Source organism: Panthera pardus, unplaced genomic scaffold (genome assembly GCF_024362965.1).
Source record: "Panthera pardus isolate Hobbes unplaced genomic scaffold, ASM2436296v1 HiC_scaffold_12, whole genome shotgun sequence".
NCBI classification, from domain to species: domain Eukaryota; kingdom Metazoa; phylum Chordata; class Mammalia; order Carnivora; family Felidae; genus Panthera; species Panthera pardus.
In genome coordinates, this window is record NW_026526677.1 from 99,500,755 (window position 1) to 99,517,960 (window position 17,206).

General features: G+C 56.9%; 1 protein-coding gene across 2 annotated transcripts in view; it reads left to right on the forward strand.

Annotated features, from left to right (window-relative positions):
* TMPRSS13 (transmembrane serine protease 13) overlaps nucleotides 1-17,206 on the forward strand; it is a 28,920-nt gene that overhangs the window by 8,508 nt on the left and 3,206 nt on the right. Inside the window, exons 2-11 of one of the 2 annotated variants that reach the window (XM_053900424.1) lie at nucleotides 1,938-2,133; nucleotides 3,140-3,244; nucleotides 5,636-5,674; nucleotides 5,770-5,892; nucleotides 6,794-6,923; nucleotides 9,177-9,269; nucleotides 10,281-10,324; nucleotides 11,616-11,778; nucleotides 12,611-12,783; nucleotides 15,698-15,796. In XM_053900424.1, coding sequence (XP_053756399.1) covers nucleotides 1,938-2,133; nucleotides 3,140-3,244; nucleotides 5,636-5,674; nucleotides 5,770-5,892; nucleotides 6,794-6,923; nucleotides 9,177-9,269; nucleotides 10,281-10,324; nucleotides 11,616-11,778; nucleotides 12,611-12,783; nucleotides 15,698-15,796 — 1,165 coding nt within the window. The remainder of the gene's footprint in view (nucleotides 1-1,937; nucleotides 2,134-3,139; nucleotides 3,245-5,635; nucleotides 5,675-5,769; nucleotides 5,893-6,793; nucleotides 6,924-9,176; nucleotides 9,270-10,280; nucleotides 10,325-11,615; nucleotides 11,779-12,610; nucleotides 12,784-15,697; nucleotides 15,797-17,206) is intronic. The other variant, XM_019469026.2, reaches the window with a different exon arrangement.

Sequence of the window (17,206 nt, forward strand, 5' to 3'; positions counted from 1 at the left end):
TCGAGACCCGGGTCTGCCTGCCTCCGAAGCCATCGGCTGTCAGCTGACGCATGCTGTATTTTCAACACACCCTCAGTGCCTCTCCTTGCCCCCTCCCCCACCCCAAGTCCTGTTCCCCTTGGAGCGTCTAGGGGCTCACCTGTCTTCATTTTATGGAAGTCTAGTGTCTGAATCCGAGCTCTGGTTCAGCGGTGTCGGCTGCAGCCCATCTTCGGGTCCCTGAACACGTACAAGTGTGTCCCTGCTCAGCTGGCGGGGCCACCTGGGTCCACGTGTATTTACCCACATCCATTAATTAACCCCGGTAACTCCCTGGGATAATGGCTCCTGGTCCCTGCCTGTGGGAAGCCCGGGAAGCCCGAGTGTGGTCAGGGACTGGAGATTCCTTTTTGAATTCATCGCGCAGCCTCGAGAACAATGAGGAAGTGACCAAACCAATGACCTCTGACTGACTCTTAGAAAAGGGAGTTTTAAAAAAGGAAAATAAGAAGCCCCCGCGGGGTAGAGATGATGGTGTTGCCTTGGGCCGATGTGCTAACGAGGAGGACTTTTTCTTAACTGGTTTGCTTACTAATGACAAATGTTAAGCATGGTGGCAGGTGAGGGTGGCGAACAGGTCCCAGCGGTCCCAAGCCTGTCCCCTCCACACAGCCCTGCCGACTGTGCCCCCCACCCCCTGCCGCCCCCTGCCACTCCTTCTCCTGGGCTGCCTTCCTGAGCAGACCAGTCAGTGCTCAGCAGAACTTGGGACGAGGGGCAGGTGCGGTCCCTGCGGCAGGTCAATTCCCAGCTCCCCCTGCTGCCCCTGGGGACTTCCGGACGGGGCTTAAGAGGTAGAGACGGTACAAGGGGCCTGAGGGAGGTGACAGGGACCGGGGGCCCTGCAGGACTGCCCACCCGCTCCCTCTTAGATTTGGAGCACCCCAGAGGCTCCGCTTTCCAGGAAGGAACAGGCCCCACATTCACGGATGGCCTCCTAAGACCAGCTGCTGCGCTGTCACCCTCCTCAGAGAGGCAGCAAAGCCTCGTGGTCGGGTTGGCCGCCGAGCCGGACTTTCTGGACTCCCCCTCTGGCCCCGCTGCTCGCCAGCTATGACGGCATGATCGCATTGCTCAGTCTCTCTGCTTCTGTTTCCCTTGTGCAAGATGGGGGTGACGGGGCTGTTGTGAGGGTGAAGTGAGTGAATGCATCTAAAGCTCTGAGAGCACGGGAAGTCCTCTGTCCCCGTCCGTTAGAGCAGACGACTCCAGCGGCCGCTGCGTAGAGTTGAGGATCTTGTGCAAGAGGGACGCACTCCTACCCCAGCCCCTACCTTCTTCTGGCTTTGCCTCTCCCGTCTCCCTGACGCGCCGGTGAATCGGTACATGTGCGCCCACGCGAGTGCGTGTGGGTGAAGGTGTGTGAGTGAAAGCGAATTCTGGGGTCACTGAGAATGGTGGGCTACAAGGCAGGCCAGGGTTTTTCCTTGAGTGAGTGCTCTCCACACTCTTCAATGACAGCTCGTAGTAAGAACGTGGTTTTCTCAATCTGGGGCCCACGAAAGACAGGGGAAGGGTGTGGGGTGAGAGAAGTAAAGAGGGGCCAAAAGAGTGATTACTTCCCCCACCGGGGACCACACCTCCCTGAGCGACTCTCAGAGAGGGGGTCCCTATACCCAGGTAGCCAAAGCAAGGGCCCCCAAGCCCCAAGCGGATGGCCCACGGCCCTCTGCCCGCTCCGTAGATTCCCGTGATGGGAGAGGGGTGTAGGGAGCTGGGGAGAGTAGGCTTTTTGAACTTGCACTCCATCCTGAGACACTCTTCTTCTCAGATGCTTCCCTGCCAGGGGGTGGGGGGGGGGGGGGCGGGGTGTTGCTCAACCCCTGGCCACTTGGCCTGGGGCATTTATCTGCTGGCTTAGCAGGGCTGAGAGCTGGGTGGGTTCTCTCTGTTTCCAGAATGCTTCCCCCGCACGGACGTCTCCAGCCCGGGCATCCCCTTCCAGGTCAGCATCCGGCAGGTCATTGTCCGCCAGGTCAGCCTCCACGGCCTCCTCTCCGACGAGAGTGTACCTTGTTAGAGCAACACCAGTGGGGGCCGTGCCCATCCGGGCATCTCCTGCCAGGTCGGCCCCGGCCACCAGGGAGAGCCCAGGTAAGGGGGACGCTGCGGGGAAGGCAAGAGCACAGGGAAGGAGTCGATGGGTGGGGAGTCAGACGGGGGGGGGGGGGGGGCGCCCGGGGAGGTAGGGGCCGAAAGGAGCCATCCCATGCAAGCCCGAGACCGTGGAAAATTGTGGCCAGCGGGGTAGGGGAGAAGAAACCAGGTCCAACGAAGCAGCTGTCACTTTGGGGGCCCTGGGTCAGAGGACAGATTTGGAGAGGTGGGGTTAGAGAGCCCGGTTAGAGACCGGGGTTCTTTCCTCAGGCTGCCCCGTGGGTCTGCCGGGAGGCCAGGGTCTGCCCTAGAATAGGGTCCTGATCACGGGTCCATCTGTGGTAGAGGAGGAAAGGGAGAGATTCTGACCAGGTAGGCGCTCTCACACCCCAACTCTCCAAACTGGCTTCTGTGGTTCAGGTGCTGGATGGAAGTCACAGCGGCCAGATGGGCCTTGGGGCTGGCTCTGCCCCTAACAGAACAGTGTTCCTGCCCATCCTTAGGCTGCCCTCCTCCTATCCTAGACTTCGGCCTGTCCCCACCACCACAATACAGACTGGCCCGGAGAATTGTCCATATTTGGGGTCCCTTTCACAGTCTTGCCCTCCTCAAGGGCTGGTGAGGGACCCTCGGGTCGTGGCCTCTGGAATCAGACACACTTCATTTGAATCCCTGCTCTGCCATTCACTAGCCAAGTAACCTTGAGCAAGTTCTTTACCTTTTTGTGAGACCCAGTTTCCCCGCCTCTAAAATGAGCCTGGTAACGCGCAGCTCACACGGGTGCCTTGAGAATTACATGAGAGAACGCTTGCGAATGCCTGGCTGGCCCGTAGTAGGTGCTCAGTGAAAGGGAGCTGCAGGTACCAGGTGAGGTGGGGTCACATTCTGGAGTGCAGGGGTCCTAAGGGGGCCCTCCCAGGCCAGCCTGCTTCCTTCTCCCTCCTCCGCTCCACCGGACCCCTCTCAACAGCCTTACCCCCCCCTGCTCCTGCCCTGTCCCTAGGTGTCAGCTTGCCCAAGTTCACCTGGCAGGAGGGCCAGAAGCGGCTGCCACTCATCGGATGTATCCTCCTCCTCATCGCCCTCGTGGTGTCGCTCATCATCCTCTGTGAGTTTCACGGAGGGAGCAGGGGCGGGCTCTGGCCATGGCAGGCTGGAGTGGGGTCCCCGGATGGGGGTGTGGCGCAGGGAGTCCTGAGTGGGGAACGCACACTCACTGGCTACCGTGCCCCCCGGAGACACTCCTGCAAATGGCCTTGGACCACAGGGCCTGCAGGCCCCTTTGAGGACACGGGGTGAAGGGGAACCGGGCCCGGGCTTCGTCTGTGCTACTTCCTGGGCATCTTCCCCGGGAGAGTGAACCACTCTGAGCTCAGCTTCTGCATCTTCGGATGGGATTAAATTCATTCAGCTCGTTTGACTTACTCTGTGCCCTGTCCGCACTCATAAAGACTTCACTGGGTTATGGGGAATAAATGAGATGAGGGCACGAAATCTAAAAGTGCTCATTATTTTTTTAAAAACTAAAAAAAACAAAACAAAACAAAACAAAAAACAGAGTAGAGAAAGTCAGGCATTTTCAGACAATGAGATAAAGTGCTCAGGGGCTTAGGTTTCCTTAAACTCCCCACCCCCCCAAAATACCCCACACATGTACTTTAGAAAAGATACCCAGGACAGGGTCTGGGGCTCTCTGCTGGGGAGCCCACCGTGGGCCCAGCACAGCGTGGGACCTTAGGAGGGAGCACACATCAGGCCACACTGTCCTCAGGGTGATCACAGTCTTCTGAGGGACATAGCTGGAAAATTAAGGTCACATGTGACCGTCAGGAACAGGTGACAGCTGCGTGGGCTGGGACGGTAGAGGCCAGCTCACGAAGGGTCAGGTGACGGCCTGGAAGACGGGAGGGCATGTTGACAGGGGATCTGAGCAGGATAAGCAGCTGCAGGAAACATAGGGGGCAGGTGGGCAAGGTCGGCGTGGGGAGAGGGAAGGGACCCACTTAGCCAGAGAGGGAAAAATACTATTTGGGGCCGTGGGGGCCGTCTGGGTACGGCTGGGCCCCACTGTAGAGAGCTTGAAATGCCAGGCCGGGGGTTAGGCTTCTGTTAAAGAGGCAGCACATGTGGTGAGGAGCCGGCTGGACCGCTGCACGGAGACACGGGCTGGCCAGGCTGCTCCAGGAAGGAGATGACGCAGGGGGAGCTAGTGTGTTGGTTAAGGGCATGCCCCGCCCCCCCGCCCACCATAACATCCGGGCTCTGCTACTTACCAGCTGTGCGACCACAGCAAATGGATTAACTTCAAGCCTCAGTGTCCCCACATGCCTGACAAGGTGGTGGCGTCACCGTCACGACGCACATAAAGGTCTCAGCCCGGTGCCTGCCACATGGTGTCCATGTGAACCTCCAGCCAGGACTTGCTGCCCCTCCCACACAGGGCAGTGCTCCGGGGAACCCCCCCCGGCCATCCTCTGAGAGGGGAATGACCCCTGAGGGGATGAGATGGCATCCAAGGGCACCCTCCCGGATAGGCTTATAGTCATGGTGTGGTTTCACAACGTTTCTTGAAGTCCCCTGACTGTCAAGGTGGCCCCTCCATTCAGAGGGGGACTGACCCGGGTTCCCGGGAGCCTCAGTGCCCAGGGCGTGGGAGGGGGAAGACCAGGGCACAGAGAGGAAGGGCAAGTCCAAAACATTAGGTGGCATTGGTGCCGGGGCCTGGAAGGAGCAGACACACAAGGGTGACCTTCACCTTGGGTGGTAGGGTCAGTGGGGGAAGCAGGGGGTCAGGCTGAGGAGGAGATTGAAGACGAGGGGCAGGGTGAGGAGTTAGAACTCGGGTTTCTTGGGCACTTGAGGGAGGCTGTCTCCAGGCAGGAGGGATGGGACTCCCAGTTTGAGAAGAGGTTGGTGTTTGAGACAGAGGGAGTCACGAGGCTGACTTTCACACATGGTTTGTGAAGCTTGTGCATTTGGGAATCAGCCACCTAGAATTTTTCTTTGAATGGAAAGACATTTACAGGCATAAAGACAAGTAATGGGGCAAGAACTGAGCAAAGGAGACATCGCTTGTTTAGGGGAGAAAGAGAAGGAAGAAAATCCAGGAGTTTCTGGGACTAAGGAATGGCCTTGGAGAAGACAGGATGGCTACTGCTTGCGTGTGGGGACTGTGGAGACAGAAATGTCTCTGCCATGACCCACAGAGCAGAGATGAAGGGATGTCAGAGGGGCTCTGAGAGGGGGGCTCTGGGATGCTGGAGGAGGGCTTTCTCTGGTCACCGCTCTGGCCCATGTAGGGCATGGGAGCTTCCAAAGCAGTACCTGCCTCCACACCTCCCTCTCCTCTCTGTCTCTCTCTTTGTCCCTCCCTCTTTCTTTCTCTCTCTCTCTCTCTCTCTCTCTGGGTGGCTGCTTGAGTCTGCCTGGTGCTACCCTGCTTGCAGGAGCTTTCCAGAGCATTCTGGAGCATTCCTGAGCAGGCTTTCTCTCCATACAGATGGGGGAAGAGAGCCCCAGAGTCCAAGAGGGATTGCAGGTCGGTGTCTCAGAACCCCCAGGGCCTGGGGCTGCTTAGCGTCTGGTCTCCCGGGGGCTGGCAGTGACCCGGCTGTCTGCTTCACTGTTTTCCAGTCTACTTCTGGCGGGGCCACACAGGAATCAAGTACAAGGAGCCAGTGGAGAGCTGCCCCATACATGCCGTGCGCTGTGATGGGGTGGTGGACTGTAAGCTGAGAAGTGATGAGCTGGGCTGTGGTAAGGACGCTGGGCACGGGTGCGTGTGTGAGAGGGTGTGAGTGCACACTGCAAACCGCCCATCAGCTTGAATAGGGGGCAGTGGACAGGGAGCCGGAGGACCTGGGCTCTGGTCACGGTCGCCTTGGGTCTGAAACCTGGCTTGGGGTGCTGTGTGACTTGGGCAAGTCACTTACCTTCTCTGGGCTTCAGTTTCTTAATTTGTGAAATGGACGAGATTAGTAGTTCTCAGAATCTGCCTACTCCCGAGGAGCAGACAAAATGGAGCTGCTCTGGCCGGAGGCAGGTGTGGGGTCCACATGCCCCTGCTCTTTGCCCAGCAGGTGACCCCTGACTTGGCACCCCCTGTGGTTTCATAAAGTCAGTTTGTCAACAGCTGGCCTCGATGAGCACAAAGGTCTCTTTGAGCCCTGATCCTCAGTGCTTTTTCGGTGCGTTGTGTATGTATAGCCCGGATGCAGGTGTCTGTGGGTGTGTATCGCCTGTGTGTTTACGCGTATCGTTGCCCATAAGCACGTCTCTCTGTGACTGAACACGCAGTGGGATCACAGACCCTATTCCCCTTGTCACTCTCTCCTTCGGGCATGTCACTGCCCTCTTGGGGTGCTGCCTCCTGGCATTGCTCACCCCGTTTTCCCAGCAGAGGTCCCTGGGTCCTGTGGCATGGAGGGCTGTCTGCCCTGCCCCAGCCCCTGCCTTGGCTCTGCCTCTACTGAGTGTCTGGGGCTTCTGAGCCCTGGCCAGTGATCATTACCTCCCGGATCTGGCTCCCGGACGTTCCCCAGGCCCCAGCGAGGAGCCTTAGGACAGGAGCATCTCAGAGCCTCACTCAGGACATTCCTCAAGACTTTGGAGCTTCCTGGGTGCTGAAAGCCCGCTCTGCCCTTTTCTTGCCTGGCAGTGAGGTTCGATTGGAACAAGTCTCTGCTTAAAGTCTACTCTGGATCCTCCCATCAGTGGCTTCCCATCTGCAGTGACAGCTGGAACGACTCCTACTCAGAGAAGACGTGCCAGCAGCTGGGTTTCATGAGGTAAACCTCTCCCCAGGGTCCCAGCTTCGGGGATGCCTCGGGCTCTTTGCAGGGGCCTCTCAGGCTCATCGTGGGCACCTTGAAAGGGCACCTGGGTGGCTCAGTCCGCCAAGCGTCCTGTTCTTGATTTTGGCTCGGGTCCTGATCTCGCGGTTTGTGAGTTCGAGCCCCGTGTGGGGCCCTGTGCTGACAGCGCGGGGCCTGCTTGGGATTCTGTCCCTTGCTCTGCCCCTCCCCCACTAGCTTGTACCTGCTCTCTCTCTAAATAAATAAATAAATAAACATTAAAAAAAGAAGATAAAAAAGATCCTCGAGGACCCGGGATGAGAGCACCAGCTCAGGACACTCTTGAGTTAGGCAGAGACAGTGGCCTCGGGAGCCCAAGCCTGGGGGTAAGTTGTTCCCACGAGGCCAAAGCAATCATTTGTAGATCTGCAGGAGGAGGTCACTCCCGCCCGGTTCTCTGCATCGAAGTGGCCTTGTGTCCAGTGATCGCATTTAATGGTCGCGGTGGCCCTGTGAGGGGGATGGGCTCTGGGGCCTGTCTTGTCCTCTCCTCACGGCTGGGAATGAGGGGCTGGGGCTCTGAGCTACAGCCGTTGTGGCTTGAGCTGGAACGCATCAAAGGGGGAAGGGGACGGGCAGGTGTGGCCAGGTAAAGTCTTAGAATCTTTGGCTCTCAAGATTTCCAACCAAAGCTGATGCTAGTGGGTGGGGCGGGGAGTAGGGTTAGGACAGCCTTCCTGCTTGAAGGGGTCCCCCATCCTTCCCTTATTTGCAGGCCACATAGCCAGCTCCGTCCTCCCTGCTGGTCTGCGCTTTGGGGGGTTCACCAAGGTGTGTGAGGCCGTGGGGAGAGGGGTTTAGGATGTCGCTGAGGACTCTCTGTAGAAGAAGCACCTTGAGAAGCGGGGCTCGGAGGCTGGGGCTTAGAACCTGTTTTCTGCCCTCACTTCAGCCTCAGAGTTCTGATCATCAGAGAGGGACCCAAGGGATCTGGCTGGAAGATAATACACATCTTTCATCATGGAGTTGTGAGGCCTTATGCAAATCTGAGCCTCCCTGGGGCTTCAGTAGATAGTGGCGTTTATTCAAAGAATGTAATTGAGATTTAATATGGGCCAGAGACCGTGTGGCCCCCAGACAAGATCCCTGCCCTTAGAGAATCTCCGGTATGGTGTGGGCAAGAGAGGCTCGAACGAATAACCATGGTACAATGTGATGTGTAATGATAAGGGCAAAGGAGAGGGTGCACCTGGCAGACAGCAGGGAACGGAGGAACCCCCAGGGAGAGGAATGGCACGCACAAAGGCCCACTCTCGTACAAGGGGTATCGTGTTCTAGAAGTGCGCAGAAGTGCCACACCGATAGTGATCCATTCATTCCCCGCATCCGAATCGCCTGGGGTGCTTGTTAAAATGCACCCCAAAATCAGAATCTGTGGATTGGGGTTTAGACCCTGCTTCATAAATGCCCCGAGGTGATGCCTATAGACACTGTGGTCTGAGATCTGGTAAGCGACTACAAGGTTCTCAGACTTTAAGGTACAAACCCATAACGTGGGGATCTTTAAAAGGCAGAGTCTGGCCCAGCAGGTCCGGGGTATGGCTGCCGCTGGCCCGTGGATCACAGTTTGGCTAGAGAAGGGCCGGGTCAGTGTTTCTCGAACTTGCGTGTGCACCCAAATCACCCGGAGAGCCTGTTAAAAACACGGGGCCAGAGTTCCTGGTTCAGTAGGTCTAGGGTTCAGAGGACCCAGGAATTTGCATTTCTAACAAGTTCCCAGGCGGTGCTGATGCTGCTGTCCGGGATGGGACCACACTTTTTTTTTTTTTTTTTTTTTTTTTTAACGTTTATTTATTTTTGAGACAGAGAGAGACAGAGCATGAACGGGGGAGGGTCAGAGAGAGAGGGAGACACAGAATCTGAAACAGGCTCCAGGCTCTGAGCTGTCAGCACAGAGCCCGACATGGGGCTCGAACTCACGGACCGCGAGATCATGACCCGAGCCGAAGTCGGACGCTCAACCACTGAGCCACCCAGGCGTGGGATGGGACCACACTTTGAAAACCACTGGGCTGGCGCACAGGGCTAGTGGGGACAGTGGTGGACTACGTGGGACGGGTCTGAGCGTTTTGGGCCTTAGCCGCCTCTGGCCTCTCCCAGCAGGACTCTAACACATGCCCGGGGACTGGGAAGGGTGCGGTCTGTCTCAAGGGGGGCTCATTCTTCTTTCCGTCCCCTCCCTTACAGTGCTTACCGGACAACCGAGGTGGCCCACAGGGATCTCACCAGCAGCCTCTCAATCTCCAAATACAACTCTACCCTCCAGGAAAGCCTCTACAGGTGCGGTGGGGCAGGCCAGGCTGCCTGCCTGTGCGCAGGGAAACGGCGGAGCGCTTTGAGTCGGGGACCCCCTCTCCTTTGGCCTTTCTGGGACCCAGCCTCCGGGAACCCATCGCGAATGTCAGGAGCATCCCAGAAACAGTCCTCATTTGCCACCTGTCTCCTGACTTGAAAGTTCCGATTGAAGCTCGGTGCCGAGAGCACCTCAAGGTCAGGGGTGGCACAGAGTTTATCCGGTTGCCGGAGACCGCGAGTGAACCCTGGGGCCACCAGGCGGCCAGGTGTTTGAGCTGGAAGCTGCTGCAGGGAGGGGGCTTGGGGTGGGGGGCGGGGGAGAAACGTCACTGGGGTGAGCAGGTGCAGGGTAGGGAGCAGGAGCAGGAGTGCCAGGTGCCTGTGGTCAGGGACAGGGAGGCTCCACTGCCAAGCACTGGCCCCCTCCTGGGCCTTGCCCTCTGTCATCTCTGCACTGTGGCTCTGCCCTTGTCGCAACCCCACCCCCCACTCAAGGGGAGGCTCCAGCAGCTAGCAGTGTTTACCCTGGGGAGGGGAAAGAAGAAACAAGACTTCCAGAGCAAAAGGGATGGGGAGGGCAGGGGAGGGGGGGGGGGAAGGAAGGGAAGTGGATCAGCCGTACCCTGGATGCCTGCTTTGTGTAGGTGTTTTGCGTGCTACGGGGCCGGCAGAGCATTGAGGAACTGTCAGGGGAGGGTCAGGCCACCTGTTCAGCTGTGGAAAGATGCTGGGGCAATGAAGTCATGAGTTCAGAGGACACGGATCTATGCAAATGTGTGCCATCTACAGGGGTGGGGACAAGAGTGGGGATGGTTTGCGCTGAGCCATCCCCATTCCTGGAGAAAGCACTAGAAGGGTCTGTCTCTCTGGGAGGGACATCAGAATCTCTATCTGATGCAAAGGAGACGGGATAGGAACTTAGAGTCAACCAGGGAAGGCTTCCTGGAGGAGGTGTTTAATGTGCCCTTTTCACATCTTCTGCGTCTCTTCCTGCAGGTCTGAATGCCCTTCCCAGCAGTATGTCTCTCTCCAGTGTTCCCGTAAGAAGATGCTCTTCCTCCTGGACTGTGGCCTGTGTGGGGTGGGAGTCAGGGAGCAGAGGGGTGGGACCTCTCTGGGGGCGATGGTCAGCCCTGGGGGTCCAAGCCAGGAAGATGGTCTTAACTAGCAGGACTGCTTCAGGGCTGGAGGCCCCGTAAGGCACTGGGACAGTCTCAGGGTAGCATTTGCCCTTGTCCTGACTCTGCCCAGCTCAGCAACCTTGTTCCTACAAGGGAAGCCATTCAAATCTCATGGATTCTGGGTGGTGGGAAGGACTGGGAGAGCCAGTCTGGACCAGCTTAAAGCTCCCATATCAGTAGACGCGGAACTAGATCTGGGGCCAACATTTACTGAGTACCTTCTGTGCCATAAGGCACCGGGCTCTCGATAAACACGATTGCGTGGGATTCTCACGGGGCAGATGCCATTACTGTCCGCTCACTGATAAGAGGCCGAAATGTTTGCCTTGCTTAATGCAGACCGCCGGTAGGTGGGGAGTCAGTATCCAACCTCGGGTCTGACCCCAAACCCCAAGCCATGAATCAGCCCACAAGTGCTGTGTTCTCTGTAATGACCAGGTAGGGATGCTCCCCTGGGCAGGCAGCCACGGGGACTACAGACGGAGTGCCCACCCCCTCCGATCGCTGCTGGTCCTTCACTCTGTCCCCTTTCGAAGAAAAAAGGACACGTGTCTGAACACACTTGGGGACTGCCCTCCTTGTCCACAATTTTGGGGGCACGATTCGCTCCTTCTGGAAATGTTCCCTTGGGATCCATACAGGGTCCCCAGTAGCCCTGAATGACCCACTGGGGAGCCATGTGGGCACAGACCCACCCGCACAGCAGGGAAAGTTCATTTCTCCTTTGTCTGCAAATGATAGAGGTCCCTGTCACCATGCCCATCAATTCAGGGTCATGTCAGACTTGGTCTGCTTCCCCGACCTCCTGATAGCAGCCTTGGGGTTCACCGTCACCACCTTGATGCTTGGCACGGTGCCCAAAGCTTCAGGCACTTAGTAAGCCTTTGCCAAGGAGAGAAGGAGTGAGTGGCAGGAAAGAGGAACCTGCCTAGGATGCAACTTCGTGCTGGGTGATCCCAGAAGTCTGACCTACTGCTCTGCTTTGGCAGGAAGCAGCCGAGCCACATCAGATGAAGTGAGCAAAGCAGTGTCCGTGGGCGGGTGGGTGCCCTCAGGATGAGGCTGCCCGAGCCCGCCCTGGATCCAGGGAGCACGGTGGCGGCTCTGAGGACAGCAGAGGTCACGGTTTGTCTCTTCTGCCTGTCCCCAGACTGTGGACTGAGGGCCATGACCGGGCGGATCGTGGGAGGGGCGCTGGCCCCAGAGAGCAAGTGGCCTTGGCAAGTGAGTCTGCAGTATGGCACCACGCACATCTGCGGGGGCACGCTGATCGACGCCCAGTGGGTGCTCACCGCCGCTCACTGCTTCTTTGTGTAAGTACCCGAGGGGGGGCGGTGACGCCGTGCCTCCCGGGTTGGGGATCCCCAGGAGGGCCCGATGGCAGACTCACTTGTCGGTCCGCAGAGGAGGGCTTGGGCTGTGACCCCGGCCCCCGAGGGCAGGCGCCACTGGTGCGGCCGGGGCCGTGGTTTGTGGTTGCGATTTCGTCCTGGGGAGTGTGAGTTGGGGCTTCTGGTTCCGAGCTCGGCCCAGAATGAGAAAAGAACCTTGATGACCCCCAGGGAGGGTGAGGCGGGCCTACACAAGGGCTTGGGAACCTGCCCCTGAAGAGGCCTCTGCTTCCCGCAGCAGGAACTTACAGGAGGGGAGCCCGAGGAATCGGGAACGCGGATCCGGGAAGTGAGGGATGGGGATTGTAGGGAGGGTGGAACAGTCAGCTTCTGACCGTCACCAGCCAGGCTTGTCCCTTTGAGCCGGTGAGCAGGAAAGGGCGTTGGGGGGGGGGGGGGCGGGCACTGGCTTCCCCAGTCGCGAGTGAGTCTCTGGCAGATCCATTTGTGCGAGGTGTGGCCTGTCCACCTTGTAGGAAACTTGGTGGCATGACGAGGAGGCGGTGGGGGTAGATGCTCACAGCTTGTGCCCGTGCCCTCTCTTTATTACTGGGAGGTGCAGAGTGGCCGGTTCACGAGGGACTTGTGGAGGCAGGGGATTGTTTGGAGCCCTGGGCTGGGATAGACGGCTCCCCTTAGAGGTCATTTCGTCCATCCTCCTGCCTGTAAGCTGCAGCCACGGCCGCGGCTCCCTGGGTGTAGCAGGTGCTGCCACTGGGCTCCACCAGACCACGGTCTCTTGTGGCTCCTGCAGGACCCGGGAGAAGATCCTGGAGGGCTGGAAGGTCTACGCGGGTACCAGCAACCTGCTCCAGCTGCCTGCGGCGGCCTCCATCTCCCAGATCATCATCAATGGCAACTACACGGACGAGGAGGACGACTATGACATTGCCCTCATGCGGCTCTCCAAGCCCCTGACCCTGTCTGGTGAGTGGATCGACACCGGTCACACCCACCCCGGCTCCTCCAGGCGACCCTCAGGGCCCAGCCTTGTGGCCTCCGTGCACCCCTCTTGGGGTTCCCGAGCCTCAGCACGGTGGCGGTCAAAGGCTCTTAGGGGTCATTTATTGCAACACCTCTACTTTACCATTGAGGAAACTGAGGCCCAGAGGCTAGAAATAAGGTTGTCCCAAATGACACATCTCGCATCGCAAGCTGGTGACAGAGACAAGGCTTGGATACTGGTCTCAGTCCAAGTACATAGATTGAATTGTTTCATGCGTATTTATTGAGCACTTGCTAGGGGCCGGGCACCGTGGTAGGCGTTTTACATCTGCGGTAACACTAAACTCTTCACAGCCAGTCCTGTAGAGCAGGTACTCTTGCTCGCTTCGGTTTACCTTTGAGGAGATGGAACTTTCCAGAGAGAAGATTACCCAAGGCAATGAAGTAGTAAGTGGCCGCTCCGGGACTGGATCCAGGAGGGTCCCCCTCCCTAGCAATGCCGTTTGCCCTGGGCTCTCCGCTGGCCGATTGCTATGACGGCCGTGGAGAACACATTCCAAAAGTGGATTGCCACGGGGTTGACTAGAGGAAGGACGTGCTCGGAGTTGTCAGGAGATCAAAGGAGGCTTCATTCATTAATTCACTCTCTCCTGTGCAAACTTACCAAGTACTTACAGTGTGTCTGCTGCTAAGTAACAGGCTGCACAATTGCAGTTCAATTCTATTCAAATCGAACAATGGGTGACCCACACAGACAGTCCCCAGAGGCCGATGACGTGATGATGAGGACGGCTGGGGGAGCCACGGTGGCACAGATGGGGCTTCCTTGAAGGATAGCTGAGTGCATCAGGCTCTCCAGAAGCCTCCGAGGGCTCTCTGGTTAGTCCTGCCTTTCTGGTGCTCTGAGCCCGTGAGCTGGTCTTTCTTGGCACATTAATTACAGAGGTGGTATCGGTCATGACTCAGACACTGGGTCATCAGAGTGGGGTGAGGAGGAGGAAACCACAGCAGAGCTCAGTTGGGTGGGGCCGGTCCAGAGCCACACCACCCAGCCACCCAGCCACCCAGCGGGCAAGCCCTCCCTGCCCTCTTCCTGTCCTCCAGCCTTGTTTGTGGAGCCTGGGACTGCGAGGTGAGGGGGCATTCCTCTGCCCCCGCCCTGCCCTGCCCCTCACGCCCACCCAAAAGGGGGGCAGTCAGGTCTGCAGGACCAGGATGGGCCTTTCCGACCTTGCCGAACCCAGACTCCATTTGGCTAAGCTTCCAGATCTCCAACCGCCCCAACCCCCCTTAAATGTTATTTGGAATTCCAAATCAAATTAAGTAATTTGTAAAACCAAACGAAAGGTATTACGATATCGCACGTGCTTTTCAGACCGTGGCAGGCCCCTCTCCGGACTCCGATAGGCCCCTGGGCAGGAAGCACACGTGTAGTCTGAGAAGCACAGCTTAGATTTATGTAGTCCTCTGGTCAGACCATGTGCCCTGAGTTTGGGTTTAGAAATCAGGCATTTTCTCCAACTCCTTCGACAGGCCTAGCACCTTGAAGTCACGGTACCATCGGTGAAAACTTACGAAAACTCACTGATACATGTAATCCCCCCATAAAAACGAGCGGGATGTATAACAGTGTGACATGTTTTTAAGACCCTACATCTTAAAAATGAGCATATTTTAAGAAATTAGGTTTTGCTTTTTTTGGTTAATTGATGCCATTCCCTCATTTATTTTTTTTTATTAAATTTTTTTTAATGTTTATTTATTTTTGAGAGAGAGAGAGGGACAGAGCATGAGCGGGGGAGGAGCAGAGAGAGAGGGGGACACAGAATCCAAAGTTGAGTCTGTCCGCACTGAGCTGTCAGCACTGAGCCTGACACGGGGCTCGAACGCACCAACCGCGAGATCACGACCTGAGCCAAAGTCGGACGCTTAACCGACTGAGCCACCCAGGCGCCCCCCCCCCTTTTTTTTAACCCTCATTTATTTTTTGTTTGTTTACTCTCCAGCAGACGAACGTGTTAGACACCAAAACTTAAAGCCCGCTTTATGGAAGAATCTAGCATTGATTCTCACTCCCGCCCTCCCTTCCTCCGTGTCTGTCCTTCCTTTCTTCCTTGCTCTGTTTGTTGAGCACGTTGCACAGGTTGGGCACTGTTCCAGATGCAGGAGGCTGCAGTGAGCATAACAAACAATTGAGGACACTGCAAACATTCTATCACCTGAGAATTTCCTCTTGCAAATTGGGGTTTGGTGGTCCATGCCCTGGTCTACCTCAGGATGCCAGTCCTCAGAGAGAGCTTGTGAAGTGATCTCCAACAACACCTTCTAGATGTTTCTGAGCACGGGAGCGAGTGAGCAGTGGTTTTGCGGTCTGTGCCTCTAGGGCTGTGCTCTTCCCGCCTAGAGAGGTTGTCTGACCTGGAGGGAGTGCCTCAGGCCCTGACCACCCAGTGGGTGCTCTCCCCAGACCAGGCTGGACACATCACTGAGATGCCATGGGGAGAATGCCTGCAACTTAGCCTGTGGCTGCTCTTTGCTCTGATGGACGGGCACGGAGGAGGCTCAGCCAGGAAAGCCGCTCTAAGAAGGGAGAGATGTGTGGCCACCCAGGATCGGCTTGGCACAGGGGAGCTTCCAAGGCCTATGCTTCTGTCCACAGGGCACCCACTGAAATCAGAATGCTTGAGGGACTCTGGGAGTACCCTGAAGGCTGGAGGGTCAAGATGAAGGGGCCGAGTCTCTTGCCTGGTCAGTTCAAGGGCCCAGAAGATTCAGAACCAGTCTGGGGGCAAGGAGGAGGGTCCTAGGACACTGGGACTCCCGTCCCTCGGAGCTGCCATCCCAACCAAAATCTCCGGCCTTGTCCCCGCACTGATGTCTCGAGGTCTCCTTGCAGCTCATGTCCACCCTGCCTGCCTCCCTATGCATGGACAGACCTTCAGCCTCAATGAGACCTGCTGGATCACAGGCTTTGGCAAGACCAAGGAGACAGATGGTGAGGGGACAGAGATGCTGGGGGGTGTGCGCGCGTGTGTGTGTGTGTGTGTGTGCGTGCGCATCTGTACGGAGTGAGTGGAGGTGATGTGTTGGGGTATATAGAGGAGGGCCTATCTAGATGAGGGTTTGGGCATTATGGATTCAGGGGCCTGGGTGTGGATGTCTGCGTGTTCACCTCACTCCCACACAAGGCGGACTCTCTGGTAGCCCGTAACAGAAACTTTTAATCTCGCGAAGTCCACCCTCGACCCCATCTCCCCATCTTACAGATGAGGAAACCGAAGACCTCCGGGGCTAAGTCACTTGCCCACGGTCACCCCGGTAGTTTCCAACAGACAGAACGGAGGCTAGAACACGGTTCTCCCGCCTCACACCGCGCGGCTTGCTCGCGGCCCCTCAGTTGTTACTTTTGTATCCATTGGATGAACTCTTCCATGGAAAAAGCCCCCATTCAACTGAAATGATTCTGAATTTCTTTTTAAAAGTGAAAAAAAAAGAGAAAAAGGTCGTCTTGGCACGGGCAGCGTTAGTCAACCGAAAGGAGAAGTCCCAAATGTACGAGTGAAAAAAATCCCAGCTGTTGACACAGGCTTAACGAATCTCAGCTACTTTTGCATACAGCTACGGAAGTTCAGAAAGCTATCCTGTACGTAGACACAAGGCGTGTTTATACACAGGTCCGTACATACGGGCCTGGACATTTATTTCCTCCGAACTCTTAGGTGCCACCTCCCGGTGAGGAGGCACCAGCGCTTCGTTCACATACCTTACGGGAAAAGACAGACTATTTCCAGGACTGACAACACTGTGCAGCCTGTGTTCAGACCACGTAGGCTTCGTGGCTCAGGTCCTTCCATCGCTGCAGACCACACCAGGTGCCTGCGTCCCCCTAAACAGCTTTGCGCAGAGCGTTCCAAAGTAAAAGCCTGTAAACCAACCCAAGGTGGGGGTGTATATCCCCAAGTATATGTCAAAGCGGTTGGTGCGACAGTGCCCTCCAGCCAAGCCCACCGGGAAGCCCTCCGTAGTTGTGAACACCTTGGGTTCCTTGCTTATTGCACTGAGGGGGGACATGTACCATGGAGAACCGTGAAAGTCTTACTAACAGAGTGCTAGACAGGACTTATCATAGGACCTGGGTGGTTTGGGGATGCAGGTTCAGAGAAACGGAGCATTTGTCCAGACTGGATGCTTTCAGGAAGCAGGAGTAATTCCACGATTGGGTATCTTAATAGTGTCCTCTAGGAGTTAAGAATAAACTGAGTCGAAAGCTCTGATGGGTGAATAAGCGGTAGCCACTCCTACTGGCTGGGAGAGGGGATATTTGGTATTTTGGTGGTTTGCGCAGTAACCTCCCTTAGTTTCGTTTATGCTCAAACAAGAGTAAGGTGGCTTCCCCGCCATCACG